We start from the raw sequence: 27252 nt of genomic DNA, 5'->3' as shown, positions 1-27252 counted from the left end.
TATTATTATACTTTAGGTTTTAGGGTACATGTGCACAACGTGCAGGTTTGTTACATATGTATCCATGTGCCATGTTGTTTTGCTGCACCCATTAAGTCGTCATTTAGCATTAGGTATATCTCCTAATGCTGTCCCTCCCCCGCCTCCCCCCACAATAGTCCCCAGAGTGTGATGTTCCCCTTCCTGTGTCCATGAGTTCTCATTGTTCAGTTCCCACCTATGAGTGAGAACATGCGGTGTTTGGTTTTTTGTCCTTGTGATAGTTTACTGAGAATGATGTTTTCCAGTTTCATCCATGTCCCTACAAAGGACATGAACTCATCATTTTTTATGGCTGCATAGTATTCCATGGTGTATATGTGCCACATTTTCTTAATCCAGTCTATCGTTGTTGGACATTTGGGTTGGTTCCAAGTCTTTGCTATTGTGAATAGTGCCGCAATAAACATACGTGTGCATGTGTCTTTATAGCAGCATGATTTATAGTCCTTTGGGTATATACCCAGTAATGGGATGGCTGGGTCAAATGGTATTTCTAGTTCTAGATCCCTGAGGAATCGCCACACTGACTTCCACAATCGTTGACCTAGTTTACAGTCCCACCAACAGTGTAAAAGTGTTCCTATTTCTCCACATCCTCTCCAGCACCTGTTGTTTCCTGACTTTTTAATGATGGCCATTCTAACTGGTGTGAGATGGTATCTCACTGTGGTTTTGATTTGCATTTCTCTGATGGCCAGTGATGAGCATTTTTTCATGTGTTTTCTGGCTGTATAAATGTCTTCTTTTGAGAAGTGTCTGTTCATGTCCTTTGCCCACTTTTTGATGGGGTTGTTTGTTTTTTTCTTGTAAATTTGTTTGAGTTCATTGTAGATTCTGGATATTAGCCTTTTGTCAGATGAGTATGTTGCAAAAATTTTCTCCCATTCTGTAGGTTGCCTGTTCACTCTGATGGTAGTTTCTTTTGCTGTGCAGAAGCTCTTTAGTTTAATTAGATCCCATTTGTCAATTTTGGCTTTTGTTGCCATTGCTTTTGGTGTTTTAGACATGAAGTCCTTGCCCATGCCTATGTCCTGAATCGTATTGCCTAGGTTTTCTTGTAGGATTTTAATGGGAAAAACCCATTTTCTTAGGAAAAATTTAAGCTGGCTACAGAAATTTAAAATAACTAATGTAGAGCCAAATATTACTCTCCAAGACAATGGGAAAAATGTCTCCAGGGCATGTCAGAGACCTCTGTGGCAGCCCCTCCCTTCACAGGCCCAGAGGCCTAGAAGGCAAAAATGGTTTCCTGGGCTAGGCCAAGGGCCCCCCTGTTGTGTGCAGCCTAGGGACTTGGTACTCGGCATCCCAGCCACTCTAGCCATGGCTAAAAGGGACCAAGGTACAGCTTGGGCTATGGATTCAGATGGTGCAAGCACCAAGCCTTGGCAGCTCTCACGTGGTATTGAGCCAGCAAGTGCACAGCAGTCAAAAATTGAGGTGTGGAAACCTCCGCCTAGATTTCAGAAGATGTATGGAAACACCTGGATGTCCACCCAGAAGTTTGCTGCAGGAATGAAGCCCTCATGAAGAACCTCTGCTAGGGCAGTGTAGACGGGAACTGTGTGATTGAAGCTCTCACACAGATTCCCCACTGGGGCACTGCCTAGTGGAGCTGTGGAAAGAGGACCGCTATCCTCCAAACCCTGAAATGGTAGATCCACCAACAGCTTGCACCTGTGTGCCAGGAAAAGCCACAGACACTCAATGTCAGCCTGTGAAAGCAGCCGGGAGGGAGGCTGTACCCTGCAAAGCCACAAGAGCAGAGCTGCCCATGGGAACCTACCTCTTGCATCAGCATGACCTGGATGTGAGACAGGGAGTCAAAGGAGATCATTTCACAGCTTTAAGATTTGACTGCCCTGCTGGATTTTGGACTTACACAGGGCCTGTAGTCCCTTTGTATTGGCCAATTTCTCCCATTTTGAATGGGTGTATTTACCCAGTGCCTTTACCCCTACTGTATCTAGGAAGTAACTAACTCGCTTTTTATTATATGGGATCACAGGAGAAGGGACTTGCCTTGTCTCCGATGAGACTTTGGCCTGTGGACTTTTGCGTTAATGCTGAAATGAGTTAAGATTCGGAGGAACTGTTGGGAGGGCATGAGATTGGGAAGGGCTGGGGTGGAATGATATGGTTTGGCTGTGTCCCCATCCACATGTCGAATTGTAGCTTCTATATTTCCCACGTGTTGTGGGAGGGACCCAAAGGGAGGCAATTGAATCATGGGGGCACATCTTTCTCATTCTGTTCTCATGATAGTAAATAAGTGTCAAGAGATCTGATGGTTTTATAAAGGGAAGTTCCCCTGCACATGCTCTCTCTCTCTTGCCTGCTGCCATGTAGACATGCCTTTTGCCTTCTGCCATGATTGTGAGGCCTCCCCAGCCACGTGGAACTGTGAGTCTTTTAAACCTCTCTTTCTTTATAAATTACCCAGTCTCAGGAGGTATGTCTTTATCAGCAGTGTGAGAACAGACTAATTCATGGAGGATGAGAGGTAAATGTAGGTTGCAACATTAAGCAGAGTAGTGGGAATTTGAGCAAAGATTTGAAGGAGTTGGAGTTAATTAACCAAGTGGTTATCTCAGGTAAGATATAGGGGAACAGCTAGAACAATAGTTCTAAGTTAAGCATGTATCTGAATCCTCTGGTTGGGGCAGGGGTTGAAACACATTGATGAGTTTCATTCCCAAAGTTTCTGATTCAGTGTCAAGGATGGGGACAAGAATTTATATTTCTTAAAGTTCCTAAGTGATGCTGATGCTGTTGATCCAGAAACTACACTTTGAAAATTGCTGAGGTAGAGGAAAAGCCCAAAATGGGAAAGTACATGAGAAATACAAATGTTTCCCTGAGCGAGGGCCACGCAGGGAATAGCTGGAGCCATTCTAAAATAATTTTACACAAGAGGGCTCCCTTCAGAGCCTGTGGGCTGAGAACCAAAAAATTGTGTACTAAGGGCAGTTTTTGTGATCAATTGGAAAAGATAAGACTCTGCCTTGAAATTCTCACTTTCTCTCAACTAATGAAATTCACCCTTGTTTTTAAGACACGGATTCCTTCCCTTATAATCTAAACTTATTTCCCTATTGGTGTCTTTATTTACATTTGACTTTAGCTACTTTTCTGGTAGAATATCTGCAGCTCCCTAGTTACCATGTGCTTCCCCACAGCAAGATATATAATCCAACAATGTTTCTTTTCCACTCTAATATGGCTACTGAGCATTTCCAAAGAAACATTGCACAGTAGTATAGACTGACACCTATTCAACTTTAAATGATACACAGAATTTGTTTATCTACCTTTGTTCACCTTCCTTCCTATAGCAACTGTGCTGAATGTTCCTCTTACCTTCCTGATCCCTGCCTCCCCCCCTTCCACAGATGACACTACCTTCCATCCAAAGAGAAAATAGAAATGATGATACATGAAGTTTCTGCCATTTTCTACCAACACCTTAACACATACATGCTCACATAGTCACCAGCTGTAAATTTACTTCCTTCACTTACCTTCTTCTTTCTGGCCTCAGATAAGACAAGACAAGATACTTGGAAAAGTGTTTGACATCAACTGAAGTATTCGATAAATTTGATTGGTTCGTTTCACTCTTTTTTTTTAAATAGGTAACAATGGCCAGGCATAGTGACTCACACCTGTAATCCTAGTACTTTGAGAGGCCGAAGCAGGAGGATCACTTGAGCCCAGGAGCTTGAGATTAGCCTGGGCAACATGACAAAACCCCGTCTCTACAAAAATTAGCCAGATGTGCTGGGGAGTGCCTGTAATCTCAGCTACTAGGGAATCTGAGGTAGGAGGATCAGCAGAGCCCAGGAGATTGACTCTGACATGTGCTGTGATCATGCCACTGCACTGCAGCCTGGGTGACAGAATGAGACCCTATCTCAAAAAATAAAATAAAATAATAAAAAGTAAGTAACAAATGCATAATGGGTGCAAAATTTTACAGTCCGTCCAAACTGTTTTCTTAGACACACATTCCCTGGAGATAATCACAGTTAACCACCTCTTGTGTATCTTTCTAGAAATATTCCATATACAAATAAGCAAGTACATTTATAAATTGTTTTTACATAAATAGTAAACTGCCATGTACACTTTTCAGCATTCATTTTCACTTTACATTTTCACTTTAAAATATGTTTTGGAAATTCTTTCATATCAAAATATAAAGAGCTGCTTTGTTCATTTTATGTATATACAATAACTTATTTGCCTACTTCTACTGATATACATATTCATTTCTACCACATGCAAATATACTTATAGGGAAAGTTCTTAGAAATGGAATGACTGGATAAAAATGATTGCCATATTGTCTCCATGGGGTTACCAATCTATGTCAGCAATGTGTAAGTGTGCATGCTTTTCCTCACCCTCAATTAACACAGTGTTTTTCATTCACCCATTCATTTATTAAACAATTTTTGAGTGACTAGCAGGAACCAAATTTTGTTCTAGGCCCAGGGATTAAAGTCTCCACCCTTCTAGATCTTACATTCTAATGAAGGAAGACATATAATAAATTATAAATGGTGGTTAAATTTGTAATTCAAATTTTTACTTTGCCAGATTTACATATATCAAAGTATCTTTGTGTTTTACAAAAATCAATTTTCTCAACTTAAAGTTTCCATCTATTGCTTGCCTTTTTTAAAATTTCTAAATTTTAAGTTTTTTTATTAGCAACCAAATCTTTTAAATGAGCACTTCACATACATTTTCCCAATTTCTTCATCTTTTCTTCATCCTTCAATATATTGTATTCACCAATCTCTGGTGACTATAGGTGCACAAGGTTGTGATTAATCATCTATGTCTTTTAAATTACATTTCAATCCAAATCTGCCATCTAGACAATTCCATGTGGGCTATCTCATGATACCTTAGTCCCAATGTGTTTGAAACTACTTATTACTTTCCCCTGAGCCTATATCCTTTTCAGTCCCTTCTAAACCTCCTTTTCTTGTGTTCCCAATCATGTAAATGACATTATCATTCACTAGTTGCCCATCAAGTAACAGAGGAATCAAACCTTCTTCCTCAAGTCTCACCTCCTCCCCTCCAAAAATAAGCTATAGAATCGTGTCATACACTAAAGAAGCTTAAACCTGTTTTCTTTCCATCACCTTGTTTCATTTTTTTGTCTAAAGTCTCATTGTCTCACATCTCAACTACTTAATAATAATACCTGGCCTGGCGCAATGACTCACACCTGTAATCCCAGCACTTTGGGAGGCCAAGGCGGGCGGATCACCTGAGGTTAGGAGTTCAAGACCAACCTGGCCAACCCCATCTCTACTAAAATACAAAAAAAAAAAAAAAAAAAAGTAGCCAGGCATGGTGGTGTGCACCTGTAATCCCAGCTACTCAGGAAGCTGAGGCAGGAGATTGGATTGAACCCAGGAGGCAGAGGTTGCAGTGAGCCGAGATTGCACCATTGCACTCCAGCCTGGGTGACAAGAGCAAAACTCCATATCAAAAAAAAATAAGTAATAATAATCCCTATCATGATCTCTAATCTTTACCTATTCTGCTTCATCTTCAGTGGCTCTCCATTGCCTCCAAGATTGTGGTATGTAAAGAGCTTCCTTTCCATTCAACTTTTCAATCCTCGACTGCCATAACCTATTCAAATTATTCTCCTACCATACTCTTTCTGGTATTACAACTTTGCAAATTCTGTTTCTTCTCCCAAAAAGGCTCTCTCTGCAGCCTACTCCCCCCAACCATCTATTGACTCAATAAACTCGTTATTCAAGCCTAGCTTAAATTTAAAACTCCAGTGTAACATCTTTTCTACTCCTCCCAGGCAACACTGCTATAACCATCTATGCATAATAATGGCTTTTAAGAAACACATTCACTAATAAATATAATGCATAAGCTACTTCAGAGTATAAATTGTGCTTTGTATCTCATGTGGATGCAAGGGATTTCAAGAGATCCAGGCTTAAATACTCACTGCCGCCTGTCCAGTGAGAAAATAAAAATAAAAATTACTTCCTGAAAACTCCTGTAAAATTACTAGGATTCACTTGCCTTTGGACACATGCCCTACTAAACTAATCATTATTATTAGTTAACAGTCATTGCCAGGGAGTTATGATTTTTATTATCCATCAGGTTCATAATGGGAAATACTGACAGCATGCTTAAATTAGGATAATGCAGAAAGAACATATTGATATAAGAACTATTTATAAAGATGTGGTGTGGGGAAGGGAGCTTAATCAATAGTCTAAGCAGGTTGCCTGTTCACCATGGCCAGGTATGAACTTAGATGTCAGAATTACACATGACCAGCACCCAGAGACAAGTCCCAAAGAACCACCAGTGCCAATCTCGTGTGAGAGACAACTCTTAAGCATCAGATGATAAGTGCTTATGCCACTGCTGAAACCTCATCTGCTCATCAGGCAACCAGGGAAACTAATTTCCATGCAGAAGCCATGCCCAGATCCTATTACCCACCTCATTGTTGCCAACGGGCAACATCTTTGCAGAACTTGTGGCCTCAAGTAGAGAAAATGTCTTAACAACAACTATGTTACTCATCATGCTGAATCCTCCCTCAGCTTCTGCTGATATCTCAGCAGAATATTTTAAAATCCGCCAAGATTTTTCCATATTCAGTATTTCTGTTATCAATGCACGTTAAAGTAAGAGAACAATTTTTCCATAGTTTTGACTGGCTCGTACTAATGAGTCTATTTCAGAGTGCATGTTATTAAATTTACTGCTTGTTATAGTCTTAATATTTTATGTACCAACTGGTGTAGAAGCATTTCTATATTTTTGTCAACAAATATGGCCGCTAGTATCTCTACTAGTATAAGAAAAAAAGGTTTAGATGCCCGGCAATCTTTTTATAAAAAATGACTACCAGAATGCATTTATCTCATCATATTGCAGTGATTCCTATATGTAATAGTGAGCTATTTGAGAAAATGTTTTTTATGGCATATTCATTTTTATATCCAGAGTGCCAACTATAATGCTGGAACTAAATAAATGTTTGCAGAGTAGGTGTATGTATCTTTTCCTGAACTACTGATAAGCAATATTCTTCTTGATTGCATGAGCTGCATCTTTTATGCATATGTACTACATATAGAAACCAATACACACTGTATTGCTTAATAAACATTGATTGATTGATGCTCAAAACTTAGGGAACAAGTTCGGAGGTTTAGCATTTATGTTCTCCAGTATTTTTTAATTCCATTCAGATGACAGTTCAGATTTGTTCTGTGCTAAGTCACAAATAGGGAATATATAAATCCATCATCCTTTAACCATGTCATTTCTGAAATATCCAACATACTCTATAATATTTTATAATTTTATCTGAAACATATGAGTTTTATTAGTATCTGTCTCAAGTGTACTTATTTATTAAAATACTTTCAACCTAGAGATAATAATTGCTACTCTTATAGGAGTAACCAAAGTCAATGAAGTCTAAAGGTAATCAGAGTAACAATCAGAGTAACTGAATAAGAACTTCTTAAGTTTAAAATGCTAGTCCAAAAATCTTGGAGAAAATGAATGCTTCAAAAATCTCCAAAAAGGAGAAAAAATCCAAATCTCAAAAAAAAAATCCAAATCTTGCAAAAATCCAAACTTTGGAATCCAAGATTTGGATTTTTCTCCAAAAATCTTGGAGAATTGATACTATTTGGTATCAATTTCAGTACTCTCAAATGGTAAAAAGAATGTTAAGTCAAAGTACTTAAAGAAAGTTCTCCTTTCTTATCATTCAAATATAGACAAATGTGTCCTAATTATCTTGGAGCTGAATCTCAATATGTTAGTATGTTAATTATGTCCCATCCTTCAGTGTGTATCTTTGCATTCCATGATAATTTACTGTATAAAACAGGAAGAAACAAGATATTTTATTCTACAGCATTAAGTAAAGCCAATAAAATAAAATAAAAATAGAAAGATACCCTTCTTATTTAAAATCATGGACTTTCTAACTTTAGATAAAGCCAGTGTACATTGCTACTAAACATACTAAACAAGTCTCAGCCAATCACTGCCTGCCTTATCCAAGTTTAAAAGGTAAGTTTTTTCTCATATTTTAGTTGATAGCCTTGGTTAGTGAGCAAACTGGAAGACCAGATTGCATTTGAGCAGAGCTCCAAATCGTGGCCATATAACATCTGCCTTGTGTTGAGTGCTGAACATTCTGTAATACCATTAATTGAAGATGACAAATCAACTGCCCAATTTCAACTGACAGCAATTAGCACTCACACTATGTTAGTAGGCTTCTGCTTTATGTACCAGCCCCACCAAGCCATGAGTGCCCAATAAATGTCAGTATTAATCATTTGTCTTGTTTATACTACTCATTTAATCAGCTGGTACTTATTAAGCCTACCTGATGTAAAATGTACGTTAAGTATAAAGCTTAAGAGAATCAAAAGAGAAAAAGTAGATTAAAGATTAAAGAAGAGAATGAATACTTTTAATTTAACATATTTACAAAAGAAAAATAGAATACAATGGAAAAGCATACATTATGATCAGGTGAAATACCTTTTATTCCATTAATTACATTTGTACAAAATATAAGTAACAGTCTAATTCCTGGTGCTAGTAAAAAAACAAAAATAGAGGAGAGGGAAATAAATATGTTGTACTTGAAACTGCTTAAACTGTGCCAGCTTAGCTTGGTTAACTAATTATTATGGATCAAAAAAAAAATCTAGCTGGACACCATGGCACACACCTATAATCCCAGTTATTCAGGAGGCTGAGGAGTTCAAGTCAAGTCTGGGCAACATAGCAAGACCCCCATCTCTTAAAAAAAACTGAAGCTGTTAAATCAAATATCATTACTAAAATTAATTTTCTTTTGAACATCACAACAGCTTTCAATAAGTTTTAATACACCCTAAGCATGTTATATTTTTCTAAATAATTTAACATAATGTTTTTATTCATGTTTAAGAAAAATAGCTATTGTCACCCCCCATTTTGAGATAGAACTTGTCCAACCCAATATTTTTCCCTAGATTAAGATATTTATCAGATAGCTAACTTTACAAAGAAAAGTTTTAAAATATTTTTCATATCATGCACATAGTTAAATATCAACTTTTTAGTAATTTTCCAGTAAGGGCACAGAATATTCAGATTCTTTGTCTAGTTCCTGGTGATAACCACTTACATAATATATTACTATATCCAGTGTCACTATGGAGTGAACTATTTGCCTTGTTTATTACTCAAGGAGAGGGAATGGTAGTCAAGGCGGAGGAAAAGATCATGACCATAATCTTTCAAAATTTCCATCTCTAGCTTGCTAACATATTACCTGTTTTTCATTTTAACTTACATAATAGGAGAGTACACCATTCCTCATTTATGGTAATTGTACATTATTTCCTCCCACCATCCCCTTACATATTGTAGATTAGAAAACTTGATATTAGACAATGATGGTACTATAGATACCGTCAAAGGAAGACTGGGGTAAAAATTAAAATGCTTTTTACCCAGCTAGACTTATTTCATAACTATTATCAACATTAACCACAATCCTAAAGGTAGACTTGCTAGCCCTATACTCCAGATGACAAATAAAAATATTAAGTTTTTTAGAAGCCAGGTACCTAACAGATTTATATATAATCTTCAGCAACCCTTCATAATGTTTGACATTTATTTTTTCCCTCTACAGATAATGAAGCTGTGCCTTTTTTTTTTTTTTTTTTTTGAGACGGAGTCTCACACTGTCGCCCAGGCTGGAGCGCAGCGGTGCAATCTCAGCGCACTGCAAACTCCGCCTCCCGGGTTCACGCCATTCTCCTGCCTCAGCCTCCTGAGTAACTGGGACTACAGGTGCCCGCCAGCACGCCCAGCTGATTTTTTTTTTTTTTTGTATTTTTAGTAGAGACAGGGTTTCACCATGTTAGCCAGGATGGTCTTGATTTCCTGATCCACCCACCTTGGCCTCCCAAAGTGCTAGGATTACAGGCATGAGCCACCGCGCCTGGCCAAAGCTGAGTCTTTTAAAGCTGAAGTGACTTTCCTGAGCTCACGCTATTATGTGAGGAGTCACTTCAAATGAATTTTTCTTGAAATCTAGTGTCACAGGATCCTTAAGGTGTCACTTTTCCAGCCAGAAGCCAATGTGGCTAGTGGTGCCTTTGCCTTAGTTTTACTCAGACCCATTGTACTTGTTCTTACCACTCATCCTGGAAGGCTGCACTTAGCTCATGCTACTGGCCCAGATCCCATGCTTGCCAAGGGCGAACTAGATGCATAGAGGCGAGAGGTATGTGAGTGGGTGCAGGGTCCAGCCACTGCACAGAGCCAGGCAAGCTGGCAGCTGCAGAGGGGCGGGCAGCTTCAGGAGTTGGCATAGGTGCCAGCTTCATGCAAGCCTGCAGCTGGATTAGATGCACCACAAGCAGGTTCCACTGTGGGCATCCACCTCTGGATGAGGGGAGCATAGTGGCACTCAGAAGCTTGAAGACTCCAGAAATCTGAGAGACCCCAAAGAGGGTGTCATCTCGAGTGCACCACTCCCTGAGCTCCCAGAAGGGCCGCAGCTCTTCTTTCCTTCTCATCACTCACAACTTGATGAGTCGGGGAGCTGTGTTTCAGTCCTGTTTGTGTTACAGCTCTTTCATTTGACGGGTCCCGAGTTCTTGGAAGTTCAGGAAGAATGATAACTAGAGAGTGAGCAAGGTAAAGGGCTGCTTTATTGAGCAACAGTACAGCTCTCAGTACAGTACAGCTCTCACTACAGTACAGCTCTCAGTACAGTACAGCAACAGTACAGCTCTCAGGAGACCCGGAGTGGTTAGCTCCCATCCGCAGGCAGGTTGTCTGTGGCCCTCAGGGGAGAAGAGACCCGGTACCTACTATTTGCAGGCAGGTCATCCTGACATTTGTGTGGTCCTCAGCAGAGAGGAGTCCAGGAATGGATAGCTCCTTTCCACAGGAAGGTCGTCCCAATGTCTCTGTGAGTCTGGCTGAGTCCAGGATTTTTATAGGCTTCAGAAGGGAAGAAGTGAGTGCTGATTGGTTTATGGGTGGGCCTGGAAGGAGAGAGGGAGGGAGGGAAAGAAAGAGAGAGATGGGAAAGACTGAAGGTCCTATTGCTGCACCCTAATGGGCAATCACGGACTGGAATGGAAAGAAGGATGGAAGGGAGGGAGGGAGGGAGGAAGGGAGGGAGGGAGGGAGGGAGGGAGGGAGGAAGGAAGGAAGGAAGGAAGGAAGGAAGGAAGGAAGGAAGGAAGGAAGGGAGGGAAAAGAAAGAAAGAGATGGGAAAGACTGAGGGTCCTAGTGCTACACCCTAATGGGCAATCAGGGACTGGAGGGGAAGGGAGGAAGGAAGGGAGGAAGGGAGGAAGGAAGGAAGGAAGGGAGGGGAGGAAGGAAGGAAGGAAGGAAGGAAGGAAAGAAGGAAGGAAGGAAGGAAGGAAAAGAAAGAAAGAGATGGGAAAGACTGAGGGTCCTAGTGCTACACCCTAATGGGCAATCAGGGACTGGAGGGGAAGGGAGGAAGGGAGGAAGGGAGGGAGGGAGGAAGGGAGGAAGGGAGGGAGGGAGGAAGGAAGGAAGGAAGGAAGGAAGGAAGGAAGGAAGATGGGAAAGACTGAGGGTCCTAGTGCTACATCCTAATGGGCAGTCAGGGACTGGAGTTAGCCCAGGGGCCTTTGGATAACACCAAGGAGTAGCCTCAGCCAGATACCTTCAGTTGCCCCAGGACCACCTTCCGATCCACACAACCACTAGACCTCCATGAAGGGAAACTGGATTGGAACAAAGCCCACATTCCCAACACCTGAGGGTGATGGGGGATTGACAGTGTTCTTCCTGGCAAGCCTGTCCTGTGTCCTAAGTCCAGCAGCCACGATAGTCATTTCTAGTTGGCCAACAGAGACCCAGTATTTTCCTTTCATTCTGGTCATTGTGGAGTTTAGGGACTCTGAAAAATGAACAGAAAGCAGCAAATCCACTAGTACTCACCCTTCCACAGATCCTGGATGAGCCCCCAAAAATGTCACAGGATCCTTAGGTTGTCATTTTTCCAGCCAGAAGCCTCTGTGGCCAGTAGCACCTTTGCCTGAGTTTTACTCAGCCCACTGGTCTTGTTCTGCCCACTCAGCCTGGCAGGCTGCTCTCAGTTTGGCTGCCAGCCAAGACACCATGCCTTTCAAGGGTGAGCCAGGCATGGAGTGGAGCAGCAAGGGGTGCATGAGCAAGTGAGCATGTGATCCAGCTACTGCACATAGCCAGGCATGCTGGCTGCTGTGGCAGGGCAGGCAGACCCAGGTGCCACCTCTGTGCAACCCTGCAGCTGAATCAGATGCTCTGCAAGCAGCTTCTGCTGTGCACACCCACATCTAAATGAGGAGAATGCAGTGGCACCTGGAAGCTTGAAGATGCCAGGAATTTCAGAGCCCCACAGAGAGTGTCACAGCCCTGGTTCAGGGAGCCCTTAGGTCTGGGCTCCTGGAAAGGCCACAGCTCTTCTCTCCTCATTGTCCACACTGTGGCAAGCAGCAGGGTATGTTTCAGCCCTGTTTGTGTTACAGCTCTTTCAGTTCTGCCATTCAGTGGGTCCCAAATTCTTGTCCTGCTTCAAGGAAGCATGAGGCATATGGACAAATGGAGAGTGAACAAGGCAAAAGAGTTCTTTATTGAGCAATATTACAGCTCTCAGGATACCTGGAGTGGGTAGCTCCTATCTGCAGGCAGTCATCCCACTGACATCTCTCCACCCCTCAGCAGAGAGGAGACCTGGAGTGGGTAGCTTCTACCTGTAGGCAGGTCATCCCAACATCTGTGCAGCCCTCAGTGGAGAGGAGACCCAGCGTGGGTAGCTCCTATACATGGGCAGGTCATCCTGTCATCTTTCCAAGTCTGGCTGAGTCCAGGGTTTTCATGGGCTTCAGAAAAGAGGAAGTGCATGCTGACTGGTCCATGAGCAGCCATGGGCGGGCCTGGAAAAAGCACCATAAGTTTTCACTCCTGGCTACAGAACAGGCAGCCCAGCCTCCAGGCTTCAGTCCATCCTTGGCTTGAATGTGGGGGTTTCACTGGGGGCTTGCTCCTTTCCACCTAGGAGCCTGTCTGCCTCCTGCCACCATCAATTACATCACCCATGGTGCTCAGGCTGTTCATGCTGAGGGGCGTCTGCAGGCCTGCACCTAGCTGCCCTCAGTCCCCCCTCAGCCTCTCTCCCATTCTTGTCAGTGCCCAAAGTCCAGAAGATGCCAAGGCAGCAGGGGGCTGACATATCATCACTGCTTCAAGCGCACACACAACACTCGGGCTCAGCTTCAACTTTGCTCCTAAATGAGAGTGGGTGCTGGGAGTGGGGAGAGATCAGGCAGCGAGAGTACGCACTTCTGAGCCCGCAGGGGCAGGGAGGGTTCCCATGACCCTGAGAGCACAGGAATGTCCAGGTCCACAGCTGTAGCTGGGGGACTGCTGCTGCACCTGGGGGGGTGGGGCTCCCACCCCACCAACTCAGAAGGGTGCAAGGTTCTCACCTGTTCCCAGCTCCCGCCAGCTCCCTGAAGTGCACAGCCGAGCCTTCATCTCACCTGCCACAGCTAGTGTGTTTGCAGCAACCTCTCCAGATGGGCCACCACTGCCATCACTAGCACTTACAGGTTTGTTTTACGTTTTGGGTTTTTTTGTTTGTTTGTTTGTTTTTTGGAGATGGAGTCTTGCTCTGTCACCCAGGCTGGAGTGCAGTGGTGCAATCTCAGCTCACTGCAACCTCCACCTCCCAGATTCAAGCAATTCACCTGCCTCAGCCTCCTGAGTAGCTGGGACTACAGCCACACACCGCCATACCCGGCTAATTTTTTGTATTTTAGTAAAGACGGGGTTTCCTTGTGTTGCCTAGGCTGGTCTCGAACTCCTGAGCCCAAGCAATCCACCCACCTCAGCCTCCAAAAGTGCTAGGATTACAGGTGTGAGCCACCGTGCCCGGCCGCAATTGTGGGTTTTATTCACAATAGTTGATACTCTTAATTAGTTGAAGTCATAATCTCAGGAATAAACATCAGTTTCTATTACCTTCACAACTCCACTTCTGCCCTGTCTCCCCACCCTTCCTTTACATTCCACCCCACACACTTAACTTCTTTTCTCCTTAGGCTTCAGCAACAGTCAAACAAAGCAAATAGTACAACCTACTGAGTCTGTACATGTGTATTTCCTCTCTTTTCCATAGCAGGTGCTCCTGTAGCTGGTTTCGGTGTGTTCATTGAGTGTAGTGTCATTTTCTGTAACATTGTCATTGTTGCAATTTAATTATTTTCTCAAGTGTAGCAGACTAACAAGCAGATGTCTCTTGAAAATGATAACCAGATCCATTTAAGCAATGAGGTGTGCATATATGTAAATTCCATTTAAAATCAGAATGCCTTCTTCTAATTTTTTTTTAATGTCTCACTCTGTCACCCAGGCTAGAGTTCAGTGGCAGATCTCAGCTCACTGCAACTCCACCTCAAGCAGTTCTCATGTCCAAGCTTCCCGAGTAGCTGGGATTACAGGCACCTGCCACCACACCTGGCTAATTTTTTGTATTTTTAATAGAGATGGGGTTTCACCTTCTTGACCAGACTGGTCTCAAATTCGTGACCTCAAGTGATCCACCCACCTTGGCCTCCCAAAATACTGGGATTACAGGCATAGGCCACTGCACCCTGCCCTTTCTAAATATTTTTAAATATCTCAGATATTTTCTACATATCTAAGCTAGAGAAAGGGACTTCTAAAAATATTAAGGGTGTTGCCCCACAGCCCTAATAGTCTAAGAATAGTCTGAAATAGTCTGAAAAAGAAGAAAGTCTGTCTTGGAAAGAATTATGCAATGACATTTGGGGCATGTAGTGACTGTCAATCTGATTCATAGAGAGACACAAAGTTTTGAAGAAAACTATACTAACTTGGACTAAAAGGGAAAGTGCTCAAAATGAAAAGACTTTCTGTAGGCAGAAAGCAGGCTAGGAAGGCTACTTAGCTATAATCCAGACTACTTTCCAGAGACCAGACAGGATCTCTTCAAGAGCAGGGTCAAGAGCCTGGAGGGGGTTTCAAGAGCCGTGGAGTGCAGTCAATTAGAGAACCAAATCAGGAAGCAGAAGTGGGCCCTAATGAAGGTGAACTTCTAACCCTCAGAGGAGAGCACTCTGGTAACATTTGTCTGGGTGAATTTCAGGTCAGTGGCCACTATGTGTTTCCCATTTCCTTATCTTTTTGAATGGGGGTGTCTATTGCAATTATCCTGCCCTCAACTCACCATTACATATAAAGGATTGGAGAACAGATAAATTGCCTGTTTAGTTTACAGCTCTCTGGGTCAAGATTCATTGCAGCCTCAAGGAGCCTCATCTGTTTCTTGACTTGATACATGAGATCATGGACTTCAAGACTGGTGCCATGATGAGATGAGATCCGGGGGAGCTTGGGGAGCACGTGAATATATTTTGCTTATGAAACGGATGGAAGTCGTTGGAGCCAACAGACAAACTAAAGGGAACATAATTCATAAACTAAGAAAGAATAGGTCAGACATCTAGGAAACACAAGCATACCCCTAAGTTGGACATGGACAGTTAAAGCAAGACATGCTGGGGAGGGATGAGTATTCAAAGCCAAAAAGTTAAGTGTACAAATCTGAGAAGTGTGTATCAGGCTCCTGGAGGCTAGATCCAGCAGGCAGCAATTTAAAAAAATAGGGAAAAGAAAATGTATACATATACATGGCAAATATAGGCAAGGTTCCATTGACTGAAGTGCTGTAAAAGCCTTGCATAGTTTCCCATCTCTCTCAGTAAGCAGGGCTTCACTGATACAGAAGAGTTATAGAGAAATCCTATACATTTTCATACTCCAGCCCTGGAATCACTCCCTAAATTCAAAACTCTACAATCCCAGGCTCGGAACCCAACCGCAATCTCATCTTTTTTTCATCCTCGCACACTACCTGAGCCCACTTTACACCTGCTCCTGAACCTCATCAGGACCTCAAATTACTTAATGCTGGCCTATTTTCTCAGCATGTTGCCCTCTCTGGCCTGCTGTTTTATGAAACTAGTACTGATCCAGCACACCAACCAACATTTTCCCTTGGCCTCTGACCCCAATCTGCATCCCAATTCCTGATCCAATCCTGAATAAATTGAATTATCTTTTACTTGGCAATATAAACCCTAAATTTCAAGCACTAATGGAAGAGTAAAAGAAATAGACCATTTTTATTCCAGTTACCTTTTGAAGGTTATAATTTCAGCTGTATTCTCAAAAGCATTCTTTAATCTTTCTGCTTATGCCTTTTCCCTGGAGCAGCAGCACTACTCTCTTCAAGCTGTACCTTGCCACCTGCACACCTCCCTCTGCCAAAACTCAGATATCCTTTCACTTACCTTCTTAAACATTTCTAAGACTTCTGACTGCCTTCAAAATAAAACCTGGTGTCCTTATCATGGCATGCAAGCCTCCTCTTTGTCTTCCTCAGTTAATTTTCATCTCTCACCTCCAACTCTAGCCCTAAAGTGCCTTTGCAGTAAGTAGGTAGCACATCAGACTGATTTCACATGTCTGATGCATCCTGCATTTTTATGCCTCTGCTTTTGCTCATACTTATGCTTTTTCCTCTACCTGCAACGGCTTTCCCTGTTTAACCATGGTATGATTAATTAATACTCCTTCACCAGTATTTCCAGGATACTTTATACATATCTCCATAACGCCCTTATTGCATTGTATAATTGTATTATAATTATATGTTAAGAGGTTTCATTGCCAAAGTTGGCTTCCTAATGACAAGTACAAAGTGTTGTTTTGTTGTGCTGTTTTGATTTGTTTTGTTTTGTCCAGGGATAGATTTTTCTTGGTGGTGGTAGGAAAGAGGTTTTTTTGTTTGTTTGTTTTTGTTTTTGTTTTTGAGACGGAGTTTTGCTCTTTCGCTTCTGCTGCCCAGGCTGGAGTGCAATGGCACGATTTTGGCTCACTACAACCTCTACCTTCCAGGTACAAGTGATTCTCCTCTCTCAGCCTCCTAAGTAGCTCAGATTACAGGCATGTGCCACCACACCCAGCTAATTATTTGTATTCAGAATAGACGGGGTTTCACCATGTTAGTCAAGCTGGTCGCAAACTCCTGACTTCAGGCGATCCACCCGCCTTGGCCTCCCAAAGTGCTGGGATTATAGGAATGCGCCACCACACCCAGCCAAAAGAGGTATTTTTATAACTCTCAGATTTATCAGCACAAAAATAACACTAAAAAAGTTCTTAAAGGAATAAATGAAAGCAAAGAAATATAAGAGCAAAAGAGAAGTCTCAGAGTTGAAAAGGCAGTAAAAAAATTGGAAAGCGCTATGAATACATTCCTACTGTTATAATCAACAACACATGTAGATCTGGTTGCTACCTTAAACATTAATTTTATTGGATATTTGGTTACATTTGAACACCCTTCTCACTTTATAACATAATCTTTATTTTATAGAAAAAGTAGTTACTTGAGGGCCGGGTGCAGTGGCTCACACCTGTAATCCCAGCACTTTGGGAGGCCGAGGCAGGCAGATCACCTGCGGGTGGGAGTTTGAGACCACCCTAAACAACGTGGAGAAACCCCGTCTCTACTAAAAATACAAAATTAGCCAGGTGTGGTGGTGCATGCCTGTAATCCCAGCCACTTGGGAGGCTGAGGCTGAAGAATAGCTTGAACCCAGGAGGCAGAGGTTGAGGTGAGCCGGAGATCACGCCATTGTATTCCAGCCTGGGCAACGAGAGCGAAACTCCGTCTCAAAAAAAAAAAAAGAAAAGAAAAGAAAAAGTAGTTACTTGATAAGCCTCATGACTGAAATAAAACTATTCAGTAATACATCTCCTAGAGAGAGAGAAATGGTGGTTAGAAGAATAGATTTGTTCTACCAATTATTTGTTGTGTTGTCACTGTAGAGATTATTAAACATCTGTACTTCAGTTATCTACGAAAAGAAAGACAATAATTGTACCTACCTCAAAGGTTAGCTATGAGGATTAAGCAGGTTAATGTATGGAAAGCACTTAGTACATTGCATGCAGAAGTAAACACTCAGAAAAGATGAATGTTAGTGTTATTCTAATTAAAACAGCCAACTTGTAGGTATTCATGAGGTCTCGATAGAATTGAATTTTACTTCACAATGTTATTATAAAAACTATTTGTGTATGACAACTGTCCCAGGCTATTTACAATATAAAATGAATTAAACTACGTGGCTAGGAGCTAATAATTTAATCTTGAGGACAATATAATTGGATATCAAGATCAAACAAACACCTGAATATAAATAAGCATTAAATTTTAAAAACTGAGTAAGCAGAGGAGTAAATGCATCAAGCCGCTAAATCAACCAATTGGCAAATATTCATGTTGAATAAAACCTGGGGAAGTTTTCTTTCTCTGTTATCAAGAAGGCTGTATGTAACACGTGAGACTGCAGGCTCTACTTACAGACTAATCTTCATTTTTTTCCCAGTGAAGACATTCAAATACAGAATGCAGTCTATGTTCTAAGAGTAGGAGGGACATATGTAATATACTCTATGTCCAGTAACCCAGAGGTGGTCCTTAGCACCACGAAGATGCACAGTAGGAACTTAAGATATAAAGGAACAGAAAAACACCTGGTCAGAGGCCATGTCTAAATTAATAAAGGTAGATGGTTTATTACATTTCTCATTGTAAATAGCAAGAGAAATAGGGGAAAAATAAAAATAAAACCCAATGCCATTGGTTGCCTTTGTTTTTCTATTTGTTGTCTATAAATACAACTATCAGAAGATTAATTACAGTTCTAAATTTAACATTAAAAAGATTTCTGGAAAGCTGCAATATAAGTTATGTGACAGATAAATTTCTTCATATAATTCTAGAATATAACCCAAAATTTTCATTTTTTTCTTGGCATTAGGTACCATTTTATTGAGCTTAATTCAAATGCTACAACTTGATGCTTAGGGAAATCCATTGAATTATCAACCAATTCACCTTCTAATTTTAAGCTTGTCAATTTTGCTACATAATTAATTTTTATTATGGAAACCCACATAACTCTTTCTGACACTTTCTCTTGTTTAAAATTGTATTCAAAAGGTAATTTCAGAATAATCTCTGGAAGAGCTCTTATGCCAAAATTGTTTATCAGGCAAATTAAAATGGAAAGTTATTTTTGCTCATATTATGAAAATTGTCAGCACTTTTAAATGAATTCCCATAACACTAAATAAACACCATTGCAGGCCGGGCATGGTGGCTCACACCTGTAATCCCAGCACATTGGGGGCCATGGTGAGCAGATCACCTGAGGCCAGGAGTTATGAACCAGCCTGGCCAACACGGTAAAACCCCGTCTCTACTAAAAATATAAAAAATTAGCCAGGTGTGGTGGCACGTGCCTGTAATTCCAGCTACTTGGGAGGCTGAGGCACGAGAATTGCTTGAACCTGGGAGGCAGAGGTTTCAGTGAGCCAAGATCATGCCACTGTACTCCAGCCTGGGGTACAGAGTGAGAGTCGTCTCAAAAAAATAAAATAAAATAAAATAAAATAGATAAACAAATAAACACCATTCCAAAGGAATTAACCAATTTAAAAATTATTCAGTTCTTTAAATGTAATATTTAGTGCAAATTTTATGATAAGGGAATAGGGGAAATATTGGAAGTAAAGTAGAAATTAATTAATTTACCATGTTACTAATACATCTTGTTGGTTTTGAAGTAAGCATTTTACATGTAATCATTGACCTTCTACAAATGTTTCCAGGGAAAATAGCTAAAGACTGTGAGGTTCACTGATACTAAAAACACATATCAAGAATTTTAATGGCAGTCCTGATGGTGCCTAAGCATACCATTACATCATAGGCCCTGTGATCCAATACTGACTTTAGGAAATATGGTCACAGCATAACTTTCATATCAGCTGAAAAGAATAGAAACAATATGAGAGAAGGGGAGTTAAAAGACCCAGAACACAAAGTCCAAGAGCTGGATGAAGATCGCAATAAAAATAGGGAAATATATATATATAATATATGTATTATATATATATGTATTATATATATATATGCGCCAGTGTAAGATAATTTATTTAAGAAACTCCAAGAAATAAGAATGTAAAAATGCTAGACACTGAAAAAATTGTATAGCACAAAATTCAGAGGACAAAAGTCAAAAGAGAGAAACTCATAGATGTGGCAGCATTGAAAAAAAAAATAGACAGATGAGAAACAGCCTGTTGATTATGCCCTAACTCCCTGGACCAACAGCATCAGTATCACCCTGGAACTTGCTAGGAATGTAGATTTTAGAGCCCCAAGCTCACCAGACTTGCTGCGTCATCATCTCGAGAGGGTGGGACACAGCAATCTGCTTTAACAAGCCATCCAAGTGATTCTGAGGCACTCCAAATTCAAGAACCACTTTTTTAGAGTTTCTAAGACTTTAGCCTCCATTCTTTACCAGGAGTTGCCTTAGTTGCCCTTTATAACTGGCTAAATGTTGACATAAAAAAAATAGGCAACTACTTCTCAAATACACAATAGACAATCACTCTTTTTCAGGTATTCAAATACCAGAAAGGTATTCAAATTTCTTCTGCCACTCAATTTGCTTAACAGCACTTGCCTTCAGTGAATGCCTGAAAAGAAAAATTAAATGTAGTACTGTTAACCCAAACAGTTACTAAAAATTAAATTTAGTACTGGTACCCAAAGTAGAACAGAACAGAAAATATGCTGCATTTCAAAGCTTTTTGTTTTGGTTTTTGTTGTTGTTGGTTGTTGTTGTTTTGAGATGGGATATCGCTCTGTCACCCAGGCTGAAGTGCAGTGGCACGATTTTGGCTCACTGCAACCTCCACTTCCAGAGTTCAAGCGATTTTCCTGCCTCAGCCTCTGAAGTAGCTGGGACCACAGGCATGTGCCACCATGCCCCACTAATTTTTTTTTTTTTTTTGTATTTTTAGTAGAGACGGGGTTCCACCATGTTGGCCAGGATGGTCTTGACCGCCTAACCTCAAGTGATCCGCCTGCCTCAGCCTCCCAAAGTGCTGGTATTACAGGAATGAGCTACCAGGCCTGGTTCAAGGTATTTTATAATATACCTAACCACATTATATGTATGATTACTCATATTCTTATGAAGTACTTGATACAAAAATTAAGTATTTTAAAGTATTAATTTATCAGTTCCAACAATAAAACAGAACTACTTGAACATCAATTTAAGCAATATGAAAACACAGTAATAGCTCTAACTAAGAATAAAATATCAGGTCTCCATATTGTCCTCTCCTAAAATATTAGTAACTGCTAAAAAGTTATGAGAGAAGAGGATTGATAAAAAACAATATGCCATTTATCAAAGATATTAATCCTATTTTATTATACTCCAAATGTTCTTAATTGACTTGTAATTAATATAATGGACTAAAGCAAAACTTATAAGCCATGAATGGAGAGTCCTGTTTCAGAAGCAAGGTAACCCGGTCATTACAATGGTGACTTATACAGAAGAATAATTTCCATTTCAGAGTGAGTGCCATTAAGAGCTGTCCTTACTAGTAAGTTTCTTTGGTAACTGACTTGTTTGGTCATAGCTATCATTATTATAATAGGTAGTGCTGTACGATTATTTGATTCCAACTAATCTTATTTTATCTTTTTAAACCAAATTACTTATATCCACAAAGACATGTAAGCACTCTGACATTTTCCTAATTTCATACAACGATCATGGAATGCTAAGGATATACTAATTTTTTTTGCTGTTTCTCTTTATATAACCTCCATAGCTTGACATAAAATACATTAAAAGTTCCTTTAGTCTCCACAAGCCTAATGATAATGTTCTCAATGTAACTTTCAATTAAGTACAAAATTATTTATTATTTTGAATACTGTTTTTAATATAATATTTTCTTATATTGCATCACACAGTGAGCAAATGGCATGTGCTTTTGTTCCCGGACCAAACCGAGGGTCAGGCTGCTATTTTTCGCAGCCCAATAACGAGATGCAGATGACTGGGGAGAAAGAGAGTTTTTATTTCTGTAACCGGTTACAGGGAGAAGGCCTGGAAATTACAAAGTTTTCCAGAGCTTAAATACCTTCTAAGCTATATGTCTTCATCTAAAGACAAAGATTAACTTCTTTTAATTTATAACTGAGGTCTGAGTCCTGAAGGCCTTCTTCTGGAGCCTCAGTAAGTTTACTTAATCTAAATGGGTCTAGGTGCTGGGGTGATTACCCTTTTCTTGTCTCCTGCTACATCATAAGATTCCTTTAGACACCAACAAACTTGTTTGTGGAGTTTCTTCAGACCCCCAATAAAACTTGTTAATCCTAAATGGATCCTGTTAAGAATTCCTTTGTTATTTTGTCATGCTTCAAGCCTAGGAAAAGCCTAAGCAAAACTCTTGGTGGGCTCTTTGTTAAATTCCAGCCTTTGAATAAGGGCACTGGCTCTATCAGCTTTGAATATATAACTTAACTACTCAGTCAGTAGTATTGAGACAGTTGTTATGGAGGCCTGCGTTAGTGAGACCGGGCCTGCCACACTTTTAAACTTTTTCTGACATGGACAAAGAGAAAAACCAATTCTATAATGGCAGAGATTTCACTGAGTAACAAGCTAGACTATTCATTAAAAATTGTTGTATTTAACCTATATTTTAAGAAATGTTTTGGAAGTTACTGTTTTTGTTTACCATTCCCATTAAATTTCTTAAATAAAAAGGAAAACTAAAACCTTCAATCTGAACCTCATTTTTTTAATCTATAGAATATTCTGGGAAAACATAACATATACTTTTTAAAAATTATTCTGAAAGGAAGAGAAAAGTTCTTGAAGCCTTCTCTGAACTGTTTTTTCTCTTCCCTTGTTACAGGTATCCATTTTTCAGCTATATTAATCTTTTAAAACAAAGAAAATGGATTTCTTAAATTCATCTGATCAAAACTTGACCTCAGAGGAACTGTTAAACAGAATGCCATCCAAAATTCTGGTGTCCCTCACTCTCTCTGGGCTGGCACTGATGACAACAACTATCAACTCCCTTGTGATCGCTGCAATTATTGTGACCCGGAAGCTGCACCATCCAGCCAATTATTTAATTTGTTCCCTTGCAGTCACAGATTTTCTTGTGGCTGTCCTGGTGATGCCCTTCAGCATTGTGTATATTGTGAGAGAGAGCTGGATTATGGGGCAAGTGGTCTGTGACATTTGGCTGAGTGTTGACATCACCTGCTGCACGTGCTCCATCTTGCATCTCTCAGCTATAGCTTTGGATCGGTATCGAGCAATCACAGATGCTGTTGAGTATGCCAGGAAAAGGACTCCAAAGCATGCTGGCATTATGATTACAATAGTTTGGATTATATCTGTTTTTATCTCTATGCCTCCTCTATTCTGGAGGCACCAAGGAACTAGCAGAGATGATGAATGCATCATCAAGCACGACCACATTGTTTCCACCATTTACTCAACATTTGGAGCTTTCTACATCCCACTGGCATTGATTTTGATCCTTTACTACAAAATATATAGAGCAGCAAAGACGTTATACCACAAGAGACAAGCAAGTAGGATTGCAAAGGAGGAGGTGAATGGCCAAGTCCTTTTGGAGAGTGGTGAGAAAAGCACTAAATCGGTTTCCACACCCTATGTACTAGAAAAGTCTTTATCTGACCCATCAACAGACTTTGATAAAATTCATAGCACAGTGAGAAGTCTCAGGTCTGAATTCAAGCATGAGAGATCTTGGAGAAGGCAAAAGATCTCAGGTACAAGAGAACGGAAAGCAGCCACTACCCTGGGATTAATCTTGGGTGCATTTGTAATATGTTGGCTTCCTTTTTTTGTAAAAGAATTAGTTGTTAATGTCTGTGAAAAATGTAAAATTTCTGAAGAAATGTCCAATTTTTTGGCATGGCTTGGATATCTCAATTCCCTTATAAATCCACTGATTTACACAATCTTTAATGAAGACTTCAAGAAAGCATTCCAAAAACTTGTGCGATGTCGATGTTAGTTTTAAAAATGTTTATTATTGAAGGATGGGGGTTTTTGAGGGGAGGAGTAACTAGATGAATGCCAAATAATAAAACACTTAAGCTTTTAGAGGGAAATACGTGAAAACTGCTAAATTGATAAGGCTATAATTTATATTTTAATAGCAATGTGAATATAAAATGTATTGATCACCATTATTCTAGGGTACTCAAAATTAGAAAATAATTTATGTAGGTTATAAACAATATTTTGCCTATGCAATGTTCTTAAAAAGCTAACTGAAAAAAATAATATATATATACAATATTAATGACAGTGATTTTCCATGTTTATGTCTTAAAATAATTATAGAGGAGTTTTCAATTAACGACATACCTCCCTCCATAATTTCTATCTAGTCCTATTGTTTTATAATATAATTCTATTATTTTGTAGAAGAAAATATAATTCACCACAAAGTACACATTTCTCCTGTCTCCATTCTCGTCCCTTCTCCATCTTACCCTGAGCAAAAGGGATGGGGAAGGAGCAACTCCTACTTAGTGTGACTGGAGAAAATGTAAAAAAGTCAGAGCTTGAAATTGTCCTTGTGTTTAGGTAGTAAAGAGTAATCACAAAGTGGGTTAGGTACAGCAAAATAATTCAATACTGAACTTGTGCGTATTTAATATATTATGTTTGTTTGATATAAACTTCTAGAATAACATTATCTTATCCATCTATTATCAGCATTTGAAATCAAAGCCTTACCTTAGTAACAATAACTCAACAAAGGGGCATGGGTGACGTTGTTATAATTGCTCCTTGTTTACTTAGGAATCAAATTTAAAGCACTAAATATCATAGATTACTCACCACAGCTATTATACTCTTAACAACTTTTTAAAAGTCTAAAATGTATTTCATTTCTGTTAATGTTAATAAGCTCAGTTACTAACTAAATTGTCTGTGGTACTTTGCACTTCAGTATTTTCCATACCTTTGATTTGAACGTTATTTCCCATTTACTAGACAGAATGTAATGGAAACTTTTAGAACTTTCCCTTGACTTTAAGATATTTCTACTTTTCCAATTGGTAGAAATGAACAGGCAAAAAGACTCATATTACACTAATTAATAAATGTACACACGTATATATTTTTGTAATTAGTCACTCTACTAGTTCAGTGAGCCAAAGCAATTCCGTAAGTTTTTCTTCCATATTTATATAAGGATTTGAAAACAATAGAACCATGAGTTTAAGAGGATTTTATTTTATTTGAACCAGTGAGGTCATAGACTACCTTTGGGAAGACATATCATCAACCAAGATCATTTGAAAAACAATATATACCTTTTTTTAAGTTGTACCTTTCTGTGCATTGTAAATATTCCTTCCTGATGGTGTGCTTAAGAGTACATTACATCAATTTTATGTATATATAGATCTGTGACAAATTACTCTCAATCTAACAAACATTTACAGAGTTCCCATTTTATACAAGGCATTGAGACATATACTAGATAGAAGATATAGGAAATAATAAAATACAGTTTTTTTTTCCTGAATATGTTTACATTCTAAAAGGAGAAACAAGAAAAGTTAAAACTGTAATAGAAAAGAGCAAACTAAAATCTGGCATGGAAGTTGTTTACACGGTTATGATGGTGCAGAGGAAAAATTGATCGCATCTTGTTTAGAAAAATCAGAAATATTTCACAAAGAATGTATCTAGAACACACGTCAAATACACAGCACTGGGGCAAGAAAAATGGAAGAGTACTCTCCAGGTTGTGACAACATCAGGATACAAACTGCACCATGCAAGTATTTGGTGGGGCATGTTCATGAAATAGCAATGAGTTTGGCAACTATTTAGAGCAATAAGAGGAAAAGGAGATTAAAAGAAACATTGGGCATTTTTGTGGCTGACTTTGAACGTCAAAAAAAAAGTCTACAGTCAATTTTATTGCTAAGGATGAGTAATCACTGATACTTTTAGCAAAAATATTACAAGTTTAGAGCGAATCTAAACAAAAAAGAAAGAAAAAAAAATGGATCTGTCTCAATTCCATCAGAGAGAAAGCAGAGTTAGTATTGAGATAATGACTTCCCATTAGAAAGCAAATCAGTAATCCAGGCAAGAGGTGATGAAGTCCTGAACTTGATTCTAGCGATGGGAATAAAAAGAAACAGATGAAAGATGGTACGAAGAAGTACAATCCTCAGGTTATAATAAATTCTTTAATAAGCAAGCAGAGGAAGAGACATGAGTCACTGAGATAATGTCCTTAACCAAAATGAAGAACCCAACAGAAAGGGCCTATTGGTGAAACGGTTACTTCTTTTTTGGGTATGTTAAACACATAAAGATATGTCAGAGCTCATAGATACTAATGACCACGTCTGACTCAAGCCACACTGACAGGTAGATGAGGTTTCTCTCTGACCTCAAAACTGACAGGTAAACGAGTGTCCCAGCCATCTCTTTTGTCCTCACTTCACTTGACCACCCAAGGGCCCTTACACTATGTTGACAGGCCAAAGTCGGCCATAGCCCCTGTCATTCTCTGCTTACTTCTCTTTCCCTTCTCTTCTCACTTACCAAAATTTAATTCTGTGATTTCTTCATTCAATGACTTGGCTAAAGTTAAAATTATCTGTTAATTTAATTTATTCATACTCATCTCAGAAATTTATATATTTGTATTGGGAAACTAAGAGACACAACCAATCAACAACCCAAGGAGAGTGAGGCTCACCCAGATACAGACACTGCCCTCTGATCTGAGTTGGACTGAGATCCAAATCTAGGAAAATAACACTGTAAGTGACAAAGTCATAGACCCCTTCAGAACTCAGAGGAGAATCAAGTTTATCATTACTGTGTATGATCCAAAGAACCACAACAAATTCCAATTATTATCACTTCATCTGTGTGTTTCCCCTACATGCTGAGGGTACAGAGCATCACGCCTTCCTTCCTGAAAAAATATGAATATTTAGTTATTTTATTTTATTTTATTTTATTGAGTCAGGGTCTCACTCTGTTGCCCAGGCTGGAGTGCAATGGTGTGATCTTGGCTCACTGCAACCTCCGCCTCCTGGGCTAAAGCTATTCTCCCACCTCAGCCTC

At 39.8% G+C, this 27252-nt stretch overlaps 1 protein-coding gene across 4 annotated transcripts in view; it reads left to right on the top strand.

Annotated features, from left to right (window-relative positions):
- HTR1F (5-hydroxytryptamine receptor 1F) overlaps positions 1 to 26161 on the top strand; it is a 187481-nt gene extending 161320 nt beyond the window's left edge. For 3 of the 4 annotated variants that reach the window (XM_030802003.1, XM_030802005.1, XM_030802004.1), the window contains exon 3: positions 23012 to 26161. In XM_030802003.1, the coding sequence (XP_030657863.1) occupies positions 23054 to 24154 (1101 nt within the window). In that variant the 5' untranslated portion in view covers positions 23012 to 23053 and the 3' untranslated portion in view covers positions 24155 to 26161. Of the gene's footprint in view, positions 1 to 15108; positions 15226 to 23011 lie in introns of those variants that run through there. The other variant, XM_003255135.3, reaches the window with a different exon arrangement.
- Positions 26162 to 27252: the final 1091 nt, after the last annotated feature.

This window comes from Nomascus leucogenys, chromosome 21 (assembly GCF_006542625.1).
Source record: "Nomascus leucogenys isolate Asia chromosome 21, Asia_NLE_v1, whole genome shotgun sequence".
Classification (NCBI taxonomy): Eukaryota; Metazoa; Chordata; class Mammalia; order Primates; family Hylobatidae; genus Nomascus; species Nomascus leucogenys.
Note: the sequence above shows the minus strand (reverse complement) of the source record. Positions and strands in the feature narration are given on the sequence as shown.